General features: G+C 41.9%; 1 protein-coding gene across 21 annotated transcripts in view; it reads right to left on the reverse strand.

The window, feature by feature from the left end:
• Positions 1-2,716: 2,716 nt before the first annotated feature.
• EPB41L3 (erythrocyte membrane protein band 4.1 like 3) overlaps positions 2,717-26,487 on the reverse strand; it is a 342,189-nt gene continuing 318,418 nt past the window's right edge. For 20 of the 21 annotated variants that reach the window (XM_040433765.1, XM_040433753.1, XM_040433752.1 and 17 more), the window contains 4 exons: positions 20,750-20,848; positions 8,117-8,197; positions 7,583-7,699; positions 2,717-3,976 (listed from right to left, as the gene is read on the reverse strand). In XM_040433765.1, the coding sequence (XP_040289699.1) occupies positions 7,589-7,699; positions 8,117-8,197; positions 20,750-20,848 (291 nt within the window). In that variant the 3' untranslated portion in view covers positions 2,717-3,976; positions 7,583-7,588. The remainder of the gene's footprint in view (positions 3,977-7,582; positions 7,700-8,116; positions 8,198-20,749; positions 20,849-26,487) is intronic. The other variant, XM_040433760.1, reaches the window with a different exon arrangement.

The raw sequence follows: 26,487 nt of genomic DNA on the forward strand, positions 1-26,487 counted from the left end.
TACCATGCCCCAGGTAGATGAGCTTATCGAGAGGTTAGAACAAGCACGATATTTTTCTGTTTTGGACCTCACAAAGGGCTACTGGCAGGTGCCCTTAACGGAGGCTGCCAAAGAGAAAACTGCCTTTGTCACACCTGAAGGGCTGTATCAGTATAAAGTGTTACCCTTTGGTCTGCATGGTGCCCCCCGCCACGTTCCAACGACTCATGGACATTGTACTTCGTCAACATCGTCGGTACGCATCGGCTTACCTGGACAATATCGTCAGCCACAGTACCGACTGGGAAAGTCATCTACCCAAAGTGCAGGCTGTAGTGGACTCCCTTAGGAAGGCTGTAGTGACCACTAACCCAAAAAAATGCGCGATAGGGTTAGAGGAGACAAAATACCTGGGGTATATCATTGGACATGGAATTATCAAACCCCAAGTGAATAAAATAGAGGCGATTCAGAATTGGCCACGACCTGTCACCACGAGACAAGTTAAGTCGTTCTTGGGAATGGTAGGCTATAGTATGAGGTTTGTTTCCCATTTTGCCACTTTATCGGCTCCGTTTACAGGTCTCTTGAAGGGATGGAAGTCCGTGATGGTCCGCTGGAATGACCAGGCGGAAAAGGCTTTTTCCGCATTGAAGACGGTCCTGTGTGGGTCACCGGTTTTGGTGACACCCGACTTCCAAGAGGGAGTTTGTGGTACAGACCGATGCCTCGGAGCTGTACTCTCTCAGGAAATCAATGGGGAGGAATATCCCGTTGTTTTCCTGAGCCGCAAACTCACCCCAGCCGAGACTAGGTACAGTATAGTGGGCACTCGAGTCTCTCCGCTATTACCTGTTGGGGAAAGTTCCACCTCGTGACCGACCACTCCCCTCTAAAGTGGATGAGCCAGACCAAAGAGAGGAATGCTCGGGTCACCAGATGGTTGTTGTCATTGCAAAATTTCAAGTTCTTAGTGGAACACAGGGCGGGCTGCTTGCAGGGAAATGCGGATGCCCTGTCCCGGGTACACTGTCTGGCAAGTGTTCACCCCCTCAGGGTTGAACAAAGGGAGGGAGGTATGTAGAAAGGCGCAAGGGTCCGTCGTTGACGGAAGGTATGTGTCACCGAGGTTCCTGGCCTCGGTGAAGTAAGAGCCAGTATTTTCAGGTGTCAGCTAATGCTGATTGACACTTTACTATTTTAGTATGGCTGTATAGCTGATCCGGGACGGCTCTTACTGGCAGTAAGCAAAGTGCTGGGTGGGTGACTACTCCCCACGTTCCAGGCCGGGTCTTGGGCTATAAAACACAGGCAGCACTGTCAGGTGGTGTGGATTACTCCTCTATGACAGTGGAGCTCTGTCAGTCTCTTTGTTGGGACCTGGGAGTTTGGGCCTGGACTAAGGCCTGCTACCTTGTTGGTGTTAAAGCAGGTGGATTCTGTTTGTCCAAGGACTTCTTCTTTGCTGCATGGTGTGAACGAACACCAGAATCACAAGGTGATCCTTTTTTTCCTTGAAACTGACTTTTTGTTTTGTCACTTACTTAATGTGTGAATAGACACTGAACTGTTTAATTTAAAGACTTTGTTGTTGCGCTAACCTGCCTATCAGAGCAAACCCCAATATATATATATATATATATATATATTATTGAATAACATCTAGGTTATTTTAACTGTGAAATTACCTGTATGCTTTTCATTATTGTATTCCATTTGTCTGGTATTTATCTTTGTAATGCATGAGGTATTAGCTTTCTTCTTCCATTGTCCATTTTTTTCCAGCAGGTGGTTTTTATGTTATCGCAGGGCTCCAATTTTGCACCAAATGCCCTGCATACACACATAACTGACTTTTTGGCTGTGTCCAACGCTAGGAGCTTATAACTGTATTATTATAGCATTCACAAAGTATAAACACAAATGCTATTTCTTTTCTCATAGATTCTATGTAAATGTGTGATAAAAAAAAGTGTGCCTAAATATGGGCCGATAGCAGATTATTCCTATATTTCTATAAATATATTCCTATTATTGCGGTTAAAATCTGAAGCATTCTTTCAGAATTCAATAAAAAAAAAGTTTGGGCCAGATTCACACACGCAATTTTTATAGAATTTTTTTTTAGCTAAAGGGAGTAGGGTATTTTTTTCTGCAGCCAGTCCTGAAAAACTGCAACAATGTGTATGCCTGGCCATACTGAAATGCAGCTATGCTTTGAGAGCCATATAATATAGATGGCAAAAGCACGTGCCTACACAAGGACTTTACACAGCGTAATGCTCACGTGCATAGGATGGAGTCCTTTTTCACATGAACAATATTACGTGTTTGCTTCATTGTTTCTGCAAATCCAAGTTCTTGGATCCAAGTTTTTTCCCATTGGGAAAAAGTTTTTTTTTTTTTTTCCACATGCATGAAGAAAAACGGAATAACCGCATCTTCTAGCAACCATCATTGAAAAATTGACTGTTCATCTGCTATCAGTTTTCTCTCGATTCCTAACTTGAAAGGACCTGTGTGAAAACTGCTGAAGATAGAACATGCTGTGATTTTTCCTGAACGGACAAATGGGCAGTAAAAGAAGAATCTCCTTGCCTAAAAAATGAACAGCAGCCAGATGGAACCATGGCCCCTTGTGAAATTAGCCTAATGCATAGGTAGTTTTCGCCTAACTTTGCAAAAATAATAGAAAAAGCGGCTTCTGTGAAGTCTGAAAATGTAACCACAGACGCAGTTAAAGGTGTGATGTACAGCATTTATTGGCAAAACAAAAAATAAAGAAAAAATGGAAATGTGAAGATTCAGAAGCAATCATAAGTTCAATTAACATAACAGCATGATAAGTTCTTTATTTTGATTAGTGGCAAAACTGATTTTGAATTTCTAAGAGATTTCCAATTTCATTGTGTAATATATTTTGCCTGGAAACCATGGCTGGTGCAAATTAGAGCAGATTATTTTGTTTTCTGAACAAGGCCAATACATTTTTATTTCACTATAACAGACATTCAAGAAGAGTTGTGACACAGTAGACGGCAGGATGGAATTATTTGCAGGGTTTGGAACAATATATATACGGTAGGGACTCTGTACAGGTTAAGGCTTAGCTCTCTACTGGTTATCAGAAGCAGAGTCGATGAAGCAGTTTTCAGTGATAATGCAAAGAAAAAAAAAACTGACATTAAGAACACACAAGAAAACAACAGTGTGATGTCAAATGTGTAATAAACCTAAGTAAACACATGTTCTCTCAAGGAAGTACACATCATGTACACAGTAAAGAATGTCAATGCTGACTGCCAATCAGCAGGGTTCAACTTAAGAACAATGCTGACATGAAAAAAAATAATCTTGATTTCAAGTTAAAACTAAAAGAATGACTACCTCATGTGTAATTAGATAGGATGTACAAAGCACACGTCATCAGAAGTTAAATAGTCTCACAAGATTCAAGGGGGTCTCCTTTTAATCCGTAAAAGTAATAAAACCTAGTAAAACAGAAGTGGTGTACTGAAAGGTGTGTCATTGGCACGTATAAGGTGTGGTATAACGCTATCCAGCTTCTAGGGGCTTGCGGTAATGCATTTTTCTTTTTGTAAACAAAGGCTTACCACCTAACGAATGAGGCTTTGTTCAGAAGAAGGCATGGGCTGTATATATATATATATATATATATATATATATATAGTACTTTAAGTTCACATAGTCTAACATTGTGGTGAGCGTGTACGTGCAGATATAACTGGAAACAGAAAAGAAAAAAATTGCTGCCTTTTAATATTTGCATCATGCAATACTGATTTAAATATGCTGAATTGCATTGCTTTTAATGGGAAGATATGTCTGCCGATGACTTCATAAATGGTCAAGCTAAATCCTTCAGGGCTGTAATTTCCTCAGACAGAAGTCAGCCAGGTTCTGTCTGTTGCTCCACAGAGGTGCTCATATTCCTAATGGGGTACACGACTGAGCTTGTTTTCAAGCTCCATTATTCCTGCAGGCAAGAGAAAGGCACAGTTATAACAGCACAGTGGGAAACCAGCATACTGTACTTGCTCCAGATAAATCGCAGTGGGAGAACACACATCTAGCATCTCAGATGATCTTTATCGAAAGGACTGACAAGCTGCCAGTGCCGAAACCGTTTCAATAATGACACGGCTTTCAAACGGTGTCTTTTGCAAATAGAAACAGGTTCTGAAACCAAAAATAGTAAGTTTTCCTTTATTATACTTTCACAATGGTATCAAATGCACATAGCACAGCAAGAAAAAGCCAAACTGCAGCCACTTCAGGTCATTCAGCACACAATGCAGTAAGTGGTTTAGATAGCGTGTTCTTACATGTATGAAATATGGAGACTTGATGTTAACACTAAGTCACATTTACAAAGTTATTTTTTACATTAGACAGCTTATTTCTGGGGTGTGACTGCTGCTGTTTTTAGACAGATTTTTGGTGCAAATACTTTAATAAATCTGGGCCATTGTGCCATTTGGCTACTAAATGGATCTCAGAAATGACTGACATTGATACTGTTACTGGAGAACCATTTACACCCAAGAAATAATGTACAGAGCGGTGCCTGTACGGAAGCAACATGGCTCCTTCAGCCAGCTGATCATGTGGGTTCCGGGAAACAGACTCCATGGATCTTATATTTATGACCTATCCTAGGATAGGTCATCAATAGTAAAGCCCAGGAAAACCCAACCACACATAAACACTGCAGATCTTTGTGCAGAAAATCCACCATATATACAGTAGCATCAAAGTGGATAAGATTTTTAAAAATCTGCAAGGTGCCACAATGAAATACTTTATATGAGGTGTTGATTATAAATCAAATAGTGAAATCTGTGGATCATCATCAGTATTTACGCATCATGATATCAAACAGACATGCTGCGTATTTTCCACTGCAGAAATCTGCAGCGGACCCGCCATGTGGGCCATATCCTCAGGTTCAGAAAGTCTTTGGTTCCACAGGCAATGCTTCATATTGAGGAAATTATTCATTGCACCCAGACTAAAGGCTCAATTGAATAGATCCCAGCAGTAGGTACTTTGGTGGACTTATAGATATACACAAGTTGACAAGTGTTTAAATGAGTTGAGGTGCTCTGGATAAACTTTTTTTGTTTTGTAAGTATACATCTGTAGATTTAGATGTTCACTTGTTAGCTTTTGAAGGCAGATTCCATGCCAAAAAGCCATTGGCGGCAACGCGGAATCTGCATCCCATTGTTTTCAAAGGGAGGCCTTGCTGCCGTTCATGCAGCTGCATTTTATTGCTGTGACTGCATCAAGAACGGACATGTCCCCTCCTGTCATGGTTGTGGCCATAAACTGCGGCCTCCTATAGAAAAGAGTGGGGGACAAATTCTGTGCAGTGGCCCAATGTTTTTGGTGTGGAATCCGTGTCAAATTCTTTCTGCAAAAGACGCCATGTGAAGGAGGCCTAACACTTATGTTACTTTTTTACATTCACTGTTCTGTAAGGCTACAAACAAATACAGAGGAAATACAGCCATCTAAAGAAGCTCTTAAACTTAATCTGCAGCTTTTATCAGCTGTTATTTAAATCCAAAATTAATTCTGATTATGTAAATTAATTTCTTAATACATCTTTATAGTGGTAGAAGAGCTCGGTTTCCTGACCCTAAAGGCTCAAATATCCGACACAGAATTGAAGCGGATCTGTTATCAGACTATGCTGAATGCAGTGTGCTATATGGACATATCAGCTCTCCTATTAGCCAAGATGGCACAACAAATGTGTATTCATGAGGTGAATGACATATTGCCAGTCAGCAGTCAAAGCTTTAAGGGGTAGGTGAGGCACTGCTGTCATGAATACACCGCTATGTGTCCAGTCTATTGTCTGATAGCTCCTAGGAACTTCCTGCTTACTGTTTTATTATAGAGTTCAATGCATGACCGTATGTGGTAAGCTTCCTCTAGTGGCGGTTGCAGAAGTCTAGAAGTTTTAGTTCCCTATCAAAAAAAATAGAGTGCCAACAGTTATAAAGATAAATGAAAGGGGTTGACTGCTTACTGTTGACCAAAGTGCTTGTGAGATAATTATATGGTACTTACTAAATATAGTCTTTGTTGAAATTATGCACCATTTTCTATATTTTATCAGGTATACTCCCTTGTTTACAATTTTTTTGTGCTGCCCTCAGAGAGGTCCTCTCCCTAAGACGGCCACTGATAAAGGGTTGGTTATGTGACCAGGAAAATCACTTCCATGTGATGCCTCCTTCATTCAAACTGCATCTGCACTAAACTACCAATAGGGCAAGTACAGAGAGCAGTATATTTGAATTGAGGAGACTGAGTGATTTGCTTGGTCATCAGTGACCCTTCTTTGGACAGGACCTCTGTGTGGACTTTGTAGACAAGGAAAAATACCTTATGAAATAAAGAAAATGGTGCAGAATTTCAACAAGGGCTATATTAGTAAGTGCCATATAATCATCTCACATATACATTGGTCAACAATAATCAATTGATGCAGAATTTTTAATCTATTTGGAAAAAAGAAAAACAAGTAAAATTTGTATGCAACCGTAGATATTAATTTTAAAATAAGTGCAGCATGTCCGTTTTTAATTTATAATGTTGTCTTTTGGGGAGGCCCTGCTGGGATCCTTTCATGTTTCTTGCCTCACTGCACTCAAGTACATGAACCAATGACAGTAAGTATACCGTGAATGTTATTTTATGGCATCTTAAGTTACTTTCACACTAGCGGCACAGACCTCCGGCAGGCTGTTCCGTCGGTTGAACAGCTTGCCGGATCCCTCCTGCAGCTAGTGACCGTGTGCCCCCGGACTGCCGCTCCGTCCCCATTGACTATAATGGGGGCAGGAGCGGAGTTCCGGCAGAGGCACGTCAGCGCACGGCGAGAGTCTGCCGGAATAAAACTACGACATGTTCCACATTTATTCCGACAGCCTCTCGCCGTGCCTCCACCGGAGCTCCGCCCCCATTATAGTCAATTGGGATGGAGCAGCAGGCCGGGGGCACACGGTCACTAGCGGCAGGACGGATCCGGCAGGCTGTTCACCTGACGGAACAGACTGCCGGAGGTCCGTGCCGCTAGTGTGAAAGTAGCCTTAGAATATGCAATATTGTGTTTTTACATAATCACTGACACTTTCCCTTGGAAATAAACATACACAAGGTGAAGATGCTATGCTTATGGATATGTGAAATCACAGTAAACATGGTGTGAAGCAACATGCTTTAAAGAGGCATTTTTACTTTCCATTTCCTGAAATGACACTGTATGACTGGTACAGAGAGTGTGAGGGCAGGTAATATTTACAGCAGGGATTGAAGGAAACATCAATGTATTCCTGTTGTTATGAACTGCCTCTTTAAAGCGATTAAACCCAGAGAAGATGTAGTATATACCCTCCAGCCTTAACCCCAATCAGTGATCAGCATGCAGAAACTCCATTGTAAAATAATAATAATGATGTGTTTTATTCATGCATAAAAAGAAACCTGCCAATAGTAAGCAAAGGGGAAAGATGCCTTTTGCACATGCCAGCCTGCTGGGTCCAGGAAAGCAATGGATGCATCTTACCTTTAGTCAGTCCTCCCCATCTTCAGGTGTGATCTCTGTCTCTTTATGTACCACTACTTTGGTCACTGACATGTCAGGGTGCTGCTCTTTGGCCTCTTTAATTGCCTGAGCCAGCGCCTAACACAAGAAGAACCAAAAGAGGACGGAAACAAAAAGGGGGTGGAACATGCATGATCAGTGGGGAGGTGGATATTCATGAGAAAATTATACCACTTACAAATGAGGAGACACAATTACACATGAATTACTTGTAAATCACATGTATAAGGCACACAAGAGTTTACACTTAGCCCATTCCTCATAAAAGATCTTTTCATACACAATATCAATAAAAATCCTTGTGTTGAATGAGGTTGTAATGGAAGCAGGTGTAAATAAGCACATCCTGACACAGGTTATTAGTGGTAATAGTTAAAGGTGAAAGGGGTTAAGTATGACCTCTGGTTACCGGTTTCTGCTGATGAATCACTCACATCAAGTTACTGCAGCACCCAAGTAAGTATATATAGAATGCTTCCTTGCAGGCTACCTTACCTGATCATGGTCAATGTCAGCATCTCCTGTAATCACTATCCGCTTTTCAATTCTGGTCTCTGAAATGCCTCCTTTCACAGTCTACGCAGAGATGAAAATAACCAGAAAAATCAGGAATGAAAAATCTGTTCATGCAAGAATTTCTTACTCTTATCAGGGCTGACCAGTAATTCATGGTAGCTGGGCCTGATGATTCACACTCAGACACACTCTGTGCAGGTACAGATAAGAGACACAGTCTGAGCAAGGTAATTGAAACGAGTCTTTATGTCATCTCCCAAGTGCTTCTGCAGTTTACCTATGCTGGGTTTAAATTAGCTTCTCACTTGAGGAAGCACATGGCTATGGCTAACAAACCTCAAAGTCCCAACACGATATACTATATGTAGACTGTTTAAATACAAAGATAAGCAGCATCTCAGTTCTGTTTACTGCCTTACAGGTGAAACGCGAAAAATGTGAATATCGTGCAAAGTTCATTTATTTCAGTAATGCAACTTAAAAGGTGAAACTAATATGAGAGACTCATTACATGCAAAGCGAGATATTTCAAGCCTTTATTTGTTATAATTTGGATGATTATGGCTTACAGCTTATGAAACCCCAAAGTCACAATTTTGAGGTACCCTTTGCTCAGGGGGTATGGATTAATTAGCTGACTAGAGTGTGACACTGAGCCCAGCTTAAAATTCTAATTTTAAGCTGCATTAATGCAATTCCTTTTAATTTGCATTACTGGAATAAATGGACTTTTGCACGATATTCTAAGTGTTCGAGTTTCACCTGTACTTATTGGCAATAACATGACTAGTTATACTACATTTCAGCTTCTACTTTCTAAACCATGTTCTGATTATTTTCTGACGAGAAGACTTAAGTAATAGTCATGCTAAGAACATGATCAAAATTTTTAATTGAGGATGGGGGGTATGTAGTGGAGAAGTCGGTTCTTTGCCTTTTATGAAAAATATATTTTTCTGTGCATCTGAATCTTCTGGAGATAAGTGGTCCAAAGTATCTGTCAGCAGCTCTTATATTCATGTGCATCCTATATAATAAAAGAGCTGTGTGAGTGCGCTTTGTCCGTGTGTGTGTACCTAGTTTTATATTGGGCATGCGCAGTGGCGCGACCAATAAGCAGCTTCACATGCCGCCTGCACCGCCCACACCTGCGACCAGGCCGAGGCCTCCTCCACAGACAGCAGCCCAGAGCCGATGCTATTGTTGTTATTGTTCACAGGGGCCTCCCGAGACGGCCGTGAGGTCTCCACCTCCCCGGAAGGCCAAGGTCCTGTGGTTCATCTCCGCGTCTCTCACAAACAGTCCGACCGGGGCCCGGGAGCTTCCGTGGGGGATCTGCTACCTCCCCCCGGGAGAAGACGGGACGTGGCCCCTATATGCCGCCGCCAAGGGAGATTCTGCACCTCACTCAGGCCCCTCAAATGCTTTGGCTTCCTGCGCCTCTGCTGCCGGGGATAGATGGCGCCCACAAAACGCTGCTTCTCCCTCCAGCATGGCCAAGGTTGAATGGCAAATGAACAATATACTGCGCCCACAATGTCTGGAGAGGGGGAGTCAGGGGGGCGGGTGAGCAGCTGACGGTTGGAAGGCCTCCTCTACACAACACACAAGGCCTCACACCACTCTCCCCAGCGCTGCACCCTCCCTGAGGCCAGGGCACCCACACCCCGCATCCCTGCTGTCACTGCTCCCTTCATTACCTGCAGCAGGTGCTGCCCCCAGTCACCTCCAGCATAGAGGAAGCACATGGCTCTGCAGGCTGGGGTGGCTGATACCAGGGAGCAGTACATTACACAGTACAGCCTGGCCAGAGACATGGCAGTGAATGTGCAGAGGATAGGAAGAGGGGAGGTAATATTTAGGTCTCATGCACAGGACTGACTGCAGATCTGCGAAATACAGGAGTGCTCCGTATGCCATCTGCTCTTACCGGTCCCGAGCTGCGCTTACTGGTACTGATCTACTATTAGCGGTCCCGATCTGCCCATACCGGTTTAAATCTGTACTAAACAGACATGAATAGGACATGTTCTTTTATTATAATTTTTTTTTGCGGGGCAGACATAAGTCAGACAGCGCATAGATGACATCCCTGTGCTGTCCGCATTATTTTGCAGCGCCATAGAAATGAATGGGTCAGTGTGCGATCCATCAAAAATGCAGATCAGACACGGACTAAACTATGGTGGTGTGAATGAGGCCTTATGCAGCATCACTGAAAGGTCCTATATCCAGAGCAGAGTTTGGATGGACCCTGACCGCAGCATTGCCTTCTCAAATAGCTGATCAGTTGGGATCCCGGTTGTCGGACCTCACCGATCAGATACTGATGACCTATCCAGGGGGTAGGTTATCATTATTTAAATCTCAGAAAACCTTTTTAAGGCTACTTTCACACTAGCGTTCAGAGCGGATCCGTCTGGGGTCTGCCCAGACGGATCCGCTCATATAATGCAGACTTGGGATCCGTTCAGAACGGATCCGTCTGCATTATATTGTAGAAAAAATTCTAAGTGTGAAAGTAGCTTCAGACGGATCCGTACAGACTTTACATTGAAAGTCAATGGGGGACGGATCCGTTTGAAAATTGAGCCATAGTGTCAAATTCAAACGGATCCGTCCCCATTGACTTAGGCTACTTTCACACTAGCGTTCGGGGCTCCGCTTGTGAGCTCCGTTTGAAGGGGCTCACAAGCGGCCCCGAACGCATCCGTACTGCCCTAATGCATTCTGAGTGGATGCGGATCCGCTTAGAATGCATCAGTCTGGCAGCGTTCGGGTGTCCGCCTGGCCGTGCGGAGGCAAACGGATCCGTCCAGACTTACAATGTAAGTCAATGGGGACGGATTCGTTTGAATTTGACACTATATGGCTCAATTTACAAACGGATCCGTCCCCCATTGACTTTCAATGTAAAGTCTGGACGGATCCGTCTGAAGCTACTTTCACACTTAGAATTTTTTCTACAATATAATGCAGACGGATTAGTTCTGAACGGATCCCAAGTCTGCATTATATGAGCGGATCCGTCTGGGCAGACCCCAGACGGATCCGCTCTGAACGCTAGTGTGAAAGTAGCCTTACATTGTAAGTCTGGACGGATCCGCTTGCCTCCGCACGGCCAGGCGGACACCCGAACGCTGCAAGCAGCGTTCAGGTGTCCGCTTGCTGAGCGGAGGCTGAACGCTGCCAGACTGATGCATTCTGAGCGGATCCGCATCCACTCAGAATGCATTAGGGCAGTACGGATGCGTTCAGGGCCACTTGTGAGCCCCTTCAAACGGAGCTCACAAGCGGAGAACCCAAACACTAGTGTGACAGTAGCCTAAGATTTCACTTGGAGTTGAGTTCCCTAAGCTTCTGCCCCGAGAACATGGGGCAGATGTATTATTACTGCCCTAAAGTAAGAATAAACTAGAACGGTATAGTCTGTGCCAAACTGACCACAATGGCGCACAGCGTGTGATACGTTTCTATCTAGATATGTTGGACACTATAATACATTTGCAAAAAGAAGTTGAGAGAAATCCAGCTCCACTTGGATAAAGGAATGTGCGTTTATTCAGCTTGCGGTTAAAAACTCATCCATGAATTAAAAAAATTTGCAGTCTAGTCTACGCGTTTCGGGCTACCTGAGACAATTTTCTTGAGAAGAGTTAACTTAGGTGTGGCACCTTTTCTTGGGGGCGGTTACAGGCCTGTGGAGACAATCAGTGAACACAGGTGCACCCTCCCCTTTAAAAGGTCTCACTTTTAATGTCTTTCTGTGTCATGAAGAAGGGCTGGAATTGTCTCAGGTAGCCCGAAACGCGTAGACTAGACTGCTAATTTTTGTAATTCATGGATGAGTTTTTAACCGCAAGCTGAATAAACGCACATTCCTTTATCCAAGTGGAGCTGGATTTCTCTCAACTTCTTTTTGCATTGCTGCCCGTATCTGACACGGGTTATCCGTGCTCATAATCAAAGGAAGGGCAGGTGAGAGCTGCTAAACTTCTCTTTTTTTCTTCACTATAATAAATTTGGTGCATGACATGTATGGCAGTTTTTTCGGTGCATTTTGCTTAGTAAATCGCACCCAGCGTCTCCATTGCTGTGCTGCCCCGTGTGCTCTCTATCGCCCTGTATGGGGCAAACATTTCACAGGATCTAAGAGTAACCATGTCCTGACCCTCAGCATCCTACATAATAAAAGCCCCGTGTGCGTGCGCCGATTTTTACACTGGGCATGCGCGGCGACCAATCAGCACACAGCCCTTAGACACAGCCCACACCAGCGCGCTGACCAATCAGCAAACGGTGCTCCACAAGCCGCCCACACCAGCGTGGACCAATCATGACATGGCACTCCACACGCCGCCTGCACCGCCCACACCTGCGCGCCGGCAAGCACGTCGGAGCGTTGCCATTCCTGTTCGTCAGTCACAGCACTATCAGTCATATAGAGAGGAGCACCTGTCAGCAGTCTGACCTACCAGTCGCTACCAGCAGTCTCAGCACCAGCAGTCAGTCACAGCCACCAGTCACAGTGCCAGCAGTGTCAGCCACTAGTCAGTGCCAGCCATCTCAACCATCAGTCAGTGCCACCAGCCACAGTGCCAGCAGTCTCAGCCACCAGTCGCAGTAGCACCAGTCAGTGCCAGCAGTCTCAGCCACCAGCCAGAGCCACAGCCATCAGTCAGTGCAAGCAGTTTCAGCCACCAGCCACATCAGCACTCTCAGCCACAGCCAGTGCCAACAGTCTGAGCCACCAGTCTCGGCCACTAGCCACAGCCACCAGTCAGTGCCAGCATTTTCAGCTACAGCCAGCCCTCAGTGCCAGCAGTTTCAGCCACAAGTCACAGCCACCAGTCAGTGCCAGCAGTCCCTGTTTATGTACTAATGTTCTAGCGCCCGTTATTGTAACAGGCTTAATGTCTAGTATGCTATAAAGCCAAAAGTATGTATACTGTGTGTGTGTGTGTGTATATATATATATATATACACATACACACACACATAGTTGTGTTCAAAATAATAGCAGTGTGTTTCAAAAAAGTGAATAAAGCTCAAAATCCTTTTAATAGCTTTTATTTCCATACACACAAATGCATTGGGAACACTACACATTCTGTTCCAAATCAAAACATAAAGAAAAATATATAAAATTTGTGTTGTTCCCCTAAAAGAATTGAAGAAAAGTGATTAGACTGTTCAAAAAAATAGCAGTGTTTGTATTCATCTTTACAAACTCAAACATTCACTATATAAACTGAAAAATGTTTAAAGATTTTGCTTTCCTTTGAATCACTTAACTAATATTTAGTTGTATAACCACTGTTTCTGAGAACTGCTGTACATCTGTGTTGTATGGAGTCAACCAACTTCTGGCCCCTGTGAACAGGTATTCCAGCCCAGGATGATTGGATTACATTCCACAGTTCTTCTCTATTTCTTGGTTTTGCCTCAGAAACTGCATTTTTGATGTCACCCCCACAAGTTTTCTATTGGATTAAGATCCGGGGATTGGGCTGGCCACTCCATAACACCAATCTTGTTGGTCTGGAACCAAGATGTTGCACGCTTACTGGTGTGTTTGGGGTCGTTGTCTTGTTGGAACACCCATTTTAAGGGAATTTCCTCTTCAGCATAAGGCAACATGACCTCTTCAAGTATTCTGATGTATTCAAACTGATCAATGATCCCTGGTATGCGATAAATAGGCCCAACACCGTAGTATGAGAAACATCCCCATATCATGATGCTTGCGCCACCATGCTTCACTGTCTTCACAGTGTACTGTGGTTTGAATTCAGTGTTTGTGGGTCGTCTGACAAACTGTCTCCCTTCACTAGACTGATAAAGAACAATCTTACTTTCCTCAGTCCACAAAATGTCTCTTTAGGCCAGTCAATGTGCTCTTTGGCAAATTATAACCTCTTCAGCACATGTTGTTTTTTTTTTTAACAGTGGGACTTTGCGGGGGCTTCTTGCAGATAGCTTGGCTTCACATAGGCGTCTTCTAATTGTAACAGTACTCACAGGTAACTTTAGACCTTCTTTGATCTTCCTGGAGATAATTGTTGGCTGAGTCCTTGCCATTTTGGCTATTCTTCTATCCATTCGAATGGTATTTCTTCGCTTTCTTCCACGTCTTTCAGGTTTTGGTTGCCATTTTGAAGCATTTGCGATTATTGACAGCCTAAGATTTTCTGCACTTCTTTATATGAGGTACGCTTTTTTTCTTTACAATGTCTGGAATGACCCAATTTCCTCAGAATTTCAGAGAGAAATGCACTGTAACCAGCATGTACATTTGCTGCCTTGCTTCCTTAAATGAGGGCAATAATTGCCACCTGTTTTTCAAAGAATAAATGACCTCACTCATTGAACTTCACACTGCTATTATTTTGAACATGCCCCTTTCAATTAGTGATTCAATTACACAGAATCAGCAGCATGCATGTCATGACTTGTGGGTCTGTTGGATTTCTATTAATCTACTACACCTGCTAGTAAATTATTTACCATGTAGAAATATAATTTCTACAAAAAACTGTGATTGATCAGGTTGTCAGTGATGTCTGACTGCTATTATTTTGAACTGTATATATATATATATATATATATATATATATATATATACACACACACATGCACTGTATGTGTATAGTGCATTCATAAATTCTTCAAAGATTCTTCAGAATTATAGAGGCCACTTTACATTTTGTTATTTTGGATCCTTGTGCTAAAATCTGCTCTCAATACCCCCTAATGACAAAGTGAAAACAGAATGTTTGAAATCTTTCTTAATTTATTGAAAAGGAAAAATTGCATTGACAGAAGTATTCAGAACCTTTACTCAGTACTTAGTTGAAACACCTTTGGCAATGATTACAGCCTCCAGTCTTCTTGGGTATGATGCCACAAGTCTGCACTCCAGGATTTGGGGAATATCTGCCATTCTTCTCTGCAGATCCTCTCAATCTCTGTCAAGTTCGATGGGGACCATGGGTGGACAGCCATTTTCATGTCTCTCCTTAGATGTTCAATTGGATTTAAGTAAGGACTCTGGCTGGGCCACTCAAAGACATTCACAGAGTTGTCCTTAAGCCACCCCTGTGTGTTGTCTTGGCTGTGTGTCACGTTGGAAGTAAATCTTCCGCCCAGTCTGAGGTCCAGAGCACTCTGGATCAGATTTTCATTAAAGGATAACTGTCATATTTTCACTCAAAATTCAATTTTCATATATGTTGTTGCTGCTGTGGTGATAAGCCATAATCACCAATTATTGTGTTCACATACCACTTGTTTAATAAGATTCTGTCCATAGCAACCGCTCCTCACAAGAATTTTTCAGACTATTTTATTAAGATGGCCGCCAATGCCCTGACCCTGAGGCTAAGACCTCCCTCCCTAACTATCCAGAATTCATTCGGCTCATCTTGGGAAAGCGCAGCCTCACCCCAACCAATCGGCTTTCCCCAGACTTAAACACGCTCTCTTCCTCCTGAGTAGTTGATCGCCAATTTTTATCGCGAATATCTGCACTATCCCGGTCCAACGGAAGCACTCACGCAGCGTTAGGGACTTCCCACTACTACGTCCTCCGTCTTCTGAATATACAAGATAGGAGACTGAGGACACCTAGCAATGCTGTTTTAGCCGCACCACTGAAATGCCTGGGGGAGGAAAGAACATGCTGCAATTACTAGGTAATTCAATACCGATACAAAAGTATTAACTAGGGAACTAAGGTAAACTTAGTCAGACCAATCCAATTACATAAAAAAAAAATATGACAGTTAGTTATCCTTTAGTTATCCTTTTGACTGGGTGACTAAAATAATAGACGGTGGAGGTGCAGTAGACATCGCATATCTAGATTTTAGTAAGGCTTTTGACACTGTCCCACATATAAGACTTATCAATAAACTGCAGTCATTGAGCATGGACTCCCATATTGTTGAGTGGATTAGGCAGTGGCTGAGTGACAGACAGCAGAGGGTTGTAGTCAATGGAGAACATTCAAAACAAGGTCATGTTACCAGTGGGGTTCCACAGGGATCTGTACTGGGACCAATTTTGTTTAATATATTCATAAGTGATATTGCAAAAGGCCTCGATGGTAAGGTTTGTCTTTTTGCTGATGACACAGATATGTAACAGGGTTGATGTTCCTGGAGGGAAACGCCAAATGGAAAAGGATTTAGGAAAACTAGAAGAATGGTCAGAACTCTGGCAACTGAAATTTAATGTGGATAAGTGCAAGATAATGCACCTGGGGCGTAAAAATCCAAGGGCAGAATATAGAATATTTGACACAGTCCTGACCTCAGTATCTGAGGAAAGGGATTTAGGAGTAATTATTTCAGAAGACTTAAAGGTGGGAAGACAATGTATTAGGGCAGCACGAAATGCCAGCAGAATGCTTGGATGTATAGGGAGAGGTATAAGCAGTAGAAAGAGTGAAGTGCTTATGCCGCTGTACAGAACACTGGTGAGACCTCACTTGGAGTATTGTGCGCAGTACTGGAGGCCATATCTCCAGAAGGATATACATACTCTAGAGAGAGTTCAGAGAAGAGCTACTAAACTAGTACATGGATTGCAGGATAAAACTTACCAGGAAAGGTTAAAGGACCTTAATATGTATAGCTTGGAAGAAAGAAGAGACAGAGGGGATATGATAGAAACTTTTAAATACATAAAGGGAATCAACTCGGTAAAGGAGGAGAGAATATTTAAAAGAAGAAAAACTACCACAAGAGGACACAGTTTTAAATTAGAGGGGCAAAGGTTTAAAAGTAATATAAGGAAGTATTACTTTACTGAGAGAGTAGTGGATGCATGGAATAGCCTTCCTGCAGAAGTGGTAGCTGCAAATACAGTGAAGGGGTTTAAGCATGCATGGGATAGGCATAAGGCTATCCTTCATATAAGATAGGGCCAGGGACTATTCATAGGATTCAGATATATTGGGCAGACTAGATGGGCCAAATGGTTCTTATCTGCCGACACATTCTATGTTTCTTTAAGAATATCTCTGTACTTTGCTCCATTCAATTTTCCCTCAACTCTGAACAGTCTCCCTGTCCCAACCGCTGTAAATCACTCCTACAGCATGATCCTGCAACCACGGTTCACTGTAGGATGATATTGGGCAGGTTATGAGCAGTGCCTGAGGTTCCCCAGACATGACGCTTAGAATTAAGGCCAAAAAGTTTAATCTTGGTTGCATCAGCCGGAGAGAATCTTGTTTCTTACAGTCTGAGAGTCCTTTATGTGCTTTCTTTTGCAAACTCCAGGTGGGCTTTCATGTTTCTTTTACTGGGAAGATGCTTCTTTCTGGCCACTCTGCCATAAAGCCCAAATTGGTGGAACTTTCTACCATCTGCACACAGGATCTTTGTATCTCAGCCAGAGTAACCATTGGGTTCTTGGTCCCCTCTCCTACCAAGCCGCCACCTCCAATGACTTGATTGGCCAGCTCTAGGAAGAGTTCTGGTTGTTCCAAACTTTTTCCATTTAAGAATTATAGAGGCCACTATGCTTTTGGGAACTCTCAATGTACTCTCAAGAAATGTTTGTACCCTTCTCAGGATCTGTGCCTCCACACCAGCCTGCCTCTGACCTTTACAGTTTTTTCCTCTTTATTGCTTGGACCTTATACATACAGGGGTATGTCTTTCCAAATCATGTCCAATAAACTGAATTTACCACAGGTGGACTCCAATCAAAATGTAGAAACATCTCAAAGATTATCAAGCTAAATTTAAAGTGTCATAGCAAAGGGTCTGAATACTTATGTCCATGAAAAATTGGCCGGTCTGTGTTTCCCCTCTGCAATGTCATAAGATTTGACTAATTAATGACAAGGTGTGTGCCTCATCATAAATTAGGGGCACCTCTGGTAGTCTGTGCGCCTAGAGTGAAAACTACTCCAGCCTCTGACATGGAGTAGTTTTCTTTCCCTATTTTACTCCTGTTTCCAGGCGTAAAAGTTATTAAATGCGTCTGGGCCGAAGACGGCACAAAAACACCAGTGCAGCAAAATATTGTCGCATGGATATTAAAAAAAAAAACCCTCCCTGAAAAATTGAACACTTTTATCCTCTCCATACACTGGTCTACTGTGTACAATCTCCTTCTCCTGCTATCTGTAATACTGAGAGAAGGAAGGGCATAAAGAGCCAACAGCTAGGAGTAGTGTGCTGTCTTGTCTATAAAAGGTTCTTAACCCCTTTCACACATCCACCGTACATGTACGACAGATGATTGATGATTTTTTGTTAAAAGATAGTGCCTACAGGAGCTTATTGTGTGCAATAGCCGGTGGGTGCCTGCTGTTCTGCACAGCAGACACCCGACAGCAGTGTTTGTCATCAAAGACAACCCTGATCATAGATTTGTAACCCCTCAGATGCCGTGGTCAATTGTGGCCACAGAATTTGAGTGTTCATTTACCAGGAGCAGGATGATCCCTGTGACACAATGCCGCAAAAAGATTGCAGAAGCTATTCAGTTAGTATGACAACCTGCTTCCTTATGAAGGCTTCCAGGCCTGCTACAGTTAAGTTCCCATTAAGCCCTTCCCATAGCCTGGCTTAAAGGAGTATTCCGGTTAACATAAATATAACTAATTATAATGTTTTAGACTAATTCATCATCAATAATTACCTAATATAATGTCAATTTCATATATTTACTGTTCAGTAGTTATAAAAGTCGTTTTCTTCCTCTGCTACCCACTGTGTTTCCTCATAAATCACCATGGCAGCGACCTGTAGTTCTGAGCCTTTGTTAGGTCGAGCATGCTCAGTGTGTTGCTATCAGTTCTCTAGCTAAATGTCTTGTGAAACAAAGGGAGTGATAGTGTGCTGGAGATTACTGAGTAGAGGGGGCATGACTGGGCTGTATATCAGGCAGCCAACCAATAAACATCAACACTCATGAACAAGCACAAACTCACAGTAGGAAAGCTAGGGGGGGATTGTAGTTTTGTGAGGGAAGATCAGGCATACTCAGTGTGTTGCAGGCTCACATAGGAGCTAGACAAATGGATTGCAAGGTGAATTAAAGCTCTGGTTATACAGTATGTGTAGGTATGGGTTCTGGTTGGATCACAGCTTGCAGCCTTAATGCAGTTTTTCAAACATTAAGTTACTTTACCGGAATACCGCTTTAACAGGAACATTGTCATTCTCCATAGATTGCAATAGTAAACAAATGCGTTCAATCGTATAAACAATTTAGTTATTGCATATTCAAACTCCATAGGGGACTAAAAAATGTTTTTAAAAATGTACAAAAAAAAATCAAATTACCCTTTTATGGCTTTTTACAAATAAAAAGAAATAAAAAATACACATAATTGCTATTTCACATCTGAAAATATCTGAACTATTAAAGTGTAAAAATATTTATCCCATATGGTGAATGATATAATGGAAGAAAAATTAAAATGGCTGAATTGCCATGGTTTTGGTTGCTTCGCCTCCACAATTTTTTTAAATAAAAAGTGAGTAAAATTACCCCAAAATGACATCAATAAAAACAGATTGGCCCACAAAAAAAAAGAACTGTTACATAGCTCCGCAGACAGAAATATGAGTTATAGGTGTCAGAACATGGTCATGCAAAGATAAGTGACAAGTCACTTCCATCTGGAAGTTTTCAGGACAGGAACTGGAAGATCTCTGAAAGAAGCCAGAACAGAGCAGCAGGTGTTTTTTCAACAGGTACAACAGGCTGGGGTCGACAAACAATCCCTTTAAAAAGTGTATGGCACGTCAGCATATACGTTGGGGGAACTTACACCACATACATTACATACAATACAGTACAGAACAATACACCACAAAGAGTTGAGCCCAAGTGATACATTTAAAGAGCTGTAGCACGATTGCGTCAGGGTAAGCCCTAACAATGCCCCTCCTTCTTCTTGAGAGTTGTGATTTTGCAGAAAACATAAAGTCATCAGAATAGGTAAAAAAAGACATTTATCAAAATTGACTCAATATACACACTAGAATCAACTAATACTGTGCATGTTTGCAATATGAGGAGCATGAATGGTGACCTACAGAAGCGTCTTTTAAGCAATCTGATATGAGTACTTGATCTGAATCATGGTGAGATGACGTACACATAGTTAGGTGATTAACTTAATCAGTGAAATGTTAAATTTTTCACAGGATCTATTATAGAAAAGGCAGTGAAAATATGATCCTAGAGAAATAAAGTTCTGGGGAATGTAACAAACACTTGTGGTCAAATCATGGGAATTGAGGTCATTAATAGTGTTTTACTAATTTTTTTTTTTGTGATTTGGGATACAGTACTTAGATCAGTTAGGTATTAATTACATGGATCAAAATCAAACTGGGATAAAATTGCTGCATTATTTTATGTTTAGTTCTTTTATTAATAGTAAGTGGATTCTGCTTTGCTCTATAAATGCTAGTAATGTGCAGGAAATCCATGTTTTCTCTCGTCTTATACAGGCTTTCTAAACTGTAATCTTGGAGGTTGTGGAAAGGGATGTTTTTCCTTTGGACACATATAATTTCCTTGAAAGTGTCTTAATCCTTACCAGGTGTAAACAGACATAAATACACAGTAAGAACTTACTTTGGTAATGTGTGTTGTAGTTGTAGTGCCAAGAGTTTCTGAAGTAATTGTCTGAGCGCTCATTAATACACCAGGATCTGTATCAGGACGGGATACCATCTAAAAACAAAGTGATGCAAGGACTTGGATTTAATAGCAACACAGAATATTTTTTGGACCTCTTTACTCTGGGGTAGATTATGGACACTAGACCTAAATTATGAGTGAATCCACTTCATAAATATATAGTAATATTCACAAACACATATGTGTACCCCTGAATGACAACAGAAGCAGTGGTGCATAGTCACAGGTCTGTAGAATACGATTTAATTGACTTCAGTGGCCTCCAGAATTTCGGCCTGATCTCAAACATATGATGTTCCTAAAAGTGCACATATATTTGTGAATACTGCTGAGAACATTTGCCAAGCGTTAGTTACTGAAGGCAGTTTAAAATGAATGTCCACTTTGTATCACCATTATAGTAGCCGGAGCTTCGTTTTTCTGACACAGAGCTTTAACTTCCCTGAACAGTCATAGATCTAAATATTATCACCACTAAAGGGAGCATAGGAGCTTACTGCATGATCAATGAGTCAATGTAAACCGTATGCAGTACTCTCCGACTCTCCCTCTAGTGGTGGCTGCAGGCAGCAAGGGTGTTTTATTTGATTTCTATGTTTATATAGGGGGTGTAGAGCTCTGTACCAGAAAAACTAAGATCCAATCACTATAAACATATATAAGGAAATTAATCCAAAGTTTGAAACATTTAGATTAAAAAAAATATGCTTTTCAAAGGGGGACATTCACTTTCCGATCATTTATGGGCACAGAAAATATACACTGAAGTAAATGAGAATCAGATAAAATAAATCCACTACTTCCACTGAGAAACAGTTCTTTTCACATAAGTTATTGGCCAGCCACACATTCAAGTAAAAGCTGACCTGTCCATACACGCGCACGCTCGAGTGAGCAGGAAGAAAGATGCTGCTAGACTCCACTGGCAGCAGCTCATCTCCGCTGACATCTGCTACCAAGAGAGAAAGTCGGGAGGCCCCAACACCATTAGATGGTTGGCGGAAGCCACCAAAATCAGCAAGCTTGGCTAACATTCATCTAATGTGTATGGTGAGCTTGTGTAGCTGTTCTGTACCATAATAGCAAGGGACATGCCCAAGTTATCAGCAATACATGGCACCTGGCCACACTGCCCAATGTAATTTTAGTAGCCACTTTTTATAGAACTAAAGCAGAATGTAAAGCATAATTTTAAAAGGATTTAACTTTATAATGATAACAGCCATTATTTAGTCTTTTTAGTCTGATTTAAGTTAATGACCATCATGTAAATAGTCGGATGATAAATGCAGTCTCAATATGCAAATGCTTTTCTTGTATTTAATGGCAATGAAAAGGTACGCAAAGAAATGACAATTGTATCTTTACATGTTTTACCATATGTAACTTCATATATATTATTGCTGCATGTAGGCAGAGCTGGAAAACTAATACAAATGTATGCCCATGTACTGCACCTTAAATACATACAAATGAGCTGTGCCTATGGTAATGGTTGGCACAAAACCCATACAATGGCCCACAACCTAGCACGTGATCTATAAACAATCTAGCATTCCTATGTATAGTCACAAAGCTATTGTCATTGTGCCTCCAGAAATGCATATACAGTAGTTACATTTTATAGGATTGAGTGATCTATGAGCTCCTCAGGTGTAGACGCTGAAATAAAACGCAGAGCAGACCTCCATCCATTAGAAAATTGCTAAACTACAACTACTTCTGATCTACTTTATGTTTGGAAGTCCTGAGGAATAAATGGTTAGACTAGAAACATTTCAATAAAAATATATTCCACATTAGTTAACATACAGTTCTCCAGATACTACAGTTTATATGTGTATACAACAGCTATTATGGCTCTGGCGGGGTCACCTGCAATGCTAGGGAAGCTCGTCCCCGTTGTGGCCCGCTATTGGCAAGCCCCCCATTGCTGGATGTTTTGATCCGCACGACGGGGATATGCAGTGGTGGCCGTGCGGGGAGCAGGAGCGACGCGGGTGCCGGGGAGCGGAGTAAGTATAATCTATCTGAGGGGGCCAGGCATTGGGAGACATGTTTTACATGTTGAGGAACTCCTTTAATACAAAATCCACTGGTGTAAAATATGCCAAACTTATGTGGTATAAACTTTTTATAATTTTGGATCATCACCAATCTGTGTGTCAGAAAATGCAATCTACATTAGCTAGGCTAGGCACAGATATCAGGCATAATTTACGCCAATTTTCTGGAGCAAGTAATCTAAAATCTGTTGGCCCACATCTGTTTAAAACAATTGTATCCGATTGTCAGTATTGACATGGGCAAAAATAGGGACAGACAAGAGTATATCCTGATTCTCTGCCCCAATTGTATCCGATTGTCCGAATTCTCCTTGCTAACCGTCCATTGCAGTGACAGCTTTTTGTACTAATTGTATCATGGTCCAGTCTGGACCGCACCTATTATGTTTTTTATTTTAATTGTATGTAGAATAAAAGTTAAGTTTTAGGAAATTGCCCTCAGTGATGCTTGAAATGGACATGCCACACACAAAGCATGAAATTGTGCTTTGGACAATGCAAAATAGTAAAGGCTTTTAGATGCAGGTTACAAACTGTAATTTATGTGATATCTTTACTATCTTGCAACTGTTCATGATACACTGAAACATTTTACATTTGAAACCTTAGACCTCAAAGCATTTCTGTGTTAAGGAACAATGTTAAAAAGCTGAAGCAAAGACAGAACCCCTTTATGTATGACCGCTTTAATTCCCAGGGAAATCAACCTTGAGTTCCTGGAGAAATATACTGCACCTACTGAAATCAATAGCCCTCCCTGTAACACATGGATGAGCTGGGTCCTACAGATGAAGATAGACTATTTGATGCAACAGAAACACGCACCACCTGCAGACTCATCTAAAATGCTCTAGTTAGTACATGCATTTCGGTTACTTTTTTGCTACAATATAATTTGCTGCAACACTGCATTGTAATAATACCTTAGTCTATGAGACTGCAGGTGTTTTTTCTCATTATTAAAGGGGTTCTGCACTTTCATTTAACTGATGATCTATCCTCGATCAGCTGCTTGAGAAGGCAGCGGCTCTCCAGCAGCGCCGCGGCCTTCTCACTGTTTACCGCCGGGCCGCCGGCCCACTGACGTCACGACTAGTATCAACTAGCGTGGGCGGGGCTAAGCTCCATTCAAGTGAACAGAGCTTAGCCCCGCCCACGCTAGTTGATACTAGTCGTGACGTCACTGGGACGGCGGCCCGGCGGTAAACAGTGAGAAGGCCGCGGCGCTGCTGGAGCGCCACTGCCTTCTCAAACAGCTGATCGGCGGGGTCCCGGGTGTCGGACCCCCGCTGGTCAGATGCTGATGATCTATCCAGAGGATAGATCATCAGTTATATGAAAGTGCAAAACCCCTTTAAGAGTTTTCTACATGTGACTACAAACAGCTACTGTAGCATCCAAACGTCAAAAGACAAAGTGTGATGTACTGTACCCCGAAGACCATATTGGAATTGGAAAAAGAAAAAAAATGCACAAAAGACTGTTACCAAACGTGCACTGTGGATAACGTAACAGAACAAATTTGCAAGATAAATCTGTCTTTGTCCCTCAGTTGGGTTATGGACAATCAGAATGCAGTCTAAGGATCTATAAGATTTTTTTTTCCACTCATTTTGCTTCTCCCCCCGAGCTTCTCAAACAACACAAAGGCCTACACAGAAATACCAATGACTTATCTGGACGTTGGACCTACTAATCATTTTCAGTACACAGTCAGCAGCAGTTTATTAGTTAAGTGATCATGTGTTATCAAGTGTTCATTTTGCTGCCAAATCAAGTTTTGCAAGCGAGTGCAATACCACATTTTAGAAACATTTCAGAGTGCCAATTTCCTGACACTATGATACTGCAATGTTTACATCAGTATATCTTAGTCCTGGTTGAAAATAAAGATATGAAAATGAACATAAACATATTCGGTGGCAATGACAAGATGTTTTCTACAGTGCCAAATACAACATTGCCATCTGCATCTACTATTCATACCCGCCATACTGTTGTCATATACTATATGGGGAATTTTTCATGAGGGTAATATTTGAAGTCAGTTTTGCTGTAGTCTGCGCTGTAGTCATTTGCACCAGATTTATCAAATGTCACATGATATTTGATAAATTTGGTGCATCTTTAAACCTAACACTTGTCTAGAAATGTTACTCCAGTTTTCCTATATCATCCTTGTACTGGAGTGACTGTGACTTCTTTTTAAAAATGTCTCAGTGATAGATCTGGAGTGAAGCTCATTAACATAGCTAACCCTACCCACTTTTCAAAACTAGAGTGGTGTAAAAAAGTAGCAACATTTTTGCTCAAGGGACCACAAAAGCCCCTATTTTACGACTTTTTGAAGCCGGGTTTCTAAAGTGCAGGGTGTGATAAATTCCCCCCTATGTATTTATTTTTCACTAAACTCTGACCCCCCCCCCCCCCCCCCCCCCCCCCGCTGAATTATGGAAATCAAAGGATTGACAGACATGTTCATGATATGCAAATGATAAAAAATAGAACCAAAACATCTAAATTTATTCGATGTGCCACGTGCAAAAATACATTCATATAAGAATAATACATGCACTCACACACCTTGGCATGCTATCAATAAGGTTATTATGAGGAATAGTAATCCACAATGGAAATAAATTGTTAGGAATGTCATCTTCAGCAACTTACAAGTGTGCAGGATCCACAGGCCCAGCTGTGGGCAAATATGCTGCAGGATACCATACAGAACCTCTATGCCTCCATGCTAACCATATCTCAGCTTGTATCCAGGCTAGAGAAGGCCCAACAGAATACTAGCGCCTCCCTTCAATTGTAGAGTTTTCTCCAATAAAATTATCCTTTCACTCTAATATTGGAATCACTTACATATACCATCATTACATTCACACATATAATGTTTTTGGATTCCAACAACTCCTTCTTGGAGTGTTACTTTTTTTTTCTCACTGAGTGTATAAAGGGAAGACTGGGTGTTCTCTCTTTGTTCCTCTCCTGGCTTTGGCTTTAAAAACGTTATAAAAAAAACCTAAACATAGCAACTCGGTCTAAATTAGTCAACACAGTTACATGGTGTGTACAGATACCGTTACTGAGGCTGCCCATGTGCTCTGATATTCACCATCCCAGCAACTGCTGACTATGAATATTTAAGAAGTGGGGCAGAGTGCAAGGAACAAGAAGGTGTGATTTACATGTGACTGACATGTACTACTCAGAAGCTTTTCAAGTAAATTGCAGGGGATTTAAAGGAGTTTGACTGAAAGAAATACATACTTAGGGCTCTTTCACACCTGCGTTCTTGTCTTCCAGCATAGAGTTCCGTCGTCGGGGCTCTATGCCGGAAGAATCCTGATCAGTTTTATCCTAATGCATTCTGAATGGAGAGAAATCCGTTCAGGATGCATCAGGATGTCTTCAGTTCCGGAACGGAACGTTTTTTGGCCGGAGAAAATACCGCAGCATGCTGCGCTTTTTGCTCCGGCCAAAAATCCGGAACACTTGCCGCAATGCCGGATCCGGAATTAATGCCCATTGAAAGGCATTGATCCGGATCCGGCCTTAAGCTAAACGTCGTTTCGGCGCATTGCCGGAGCCGACATTTAG

The sequence above is a fragment of the Bufo bufo genome, chromosome 5 (assembly GCF_905171765.1).
Source record: "Bufo bufo chromosome 5, aBufBuf1.1, whole genome shotgun sequence".
Classification (NCBI taxonomy): domain Eukaryota; kingdom Metazoa; phylum Chordata; class Amphibia; order Anura; family Bufonidae; genus Bufo; species Bufo bufo.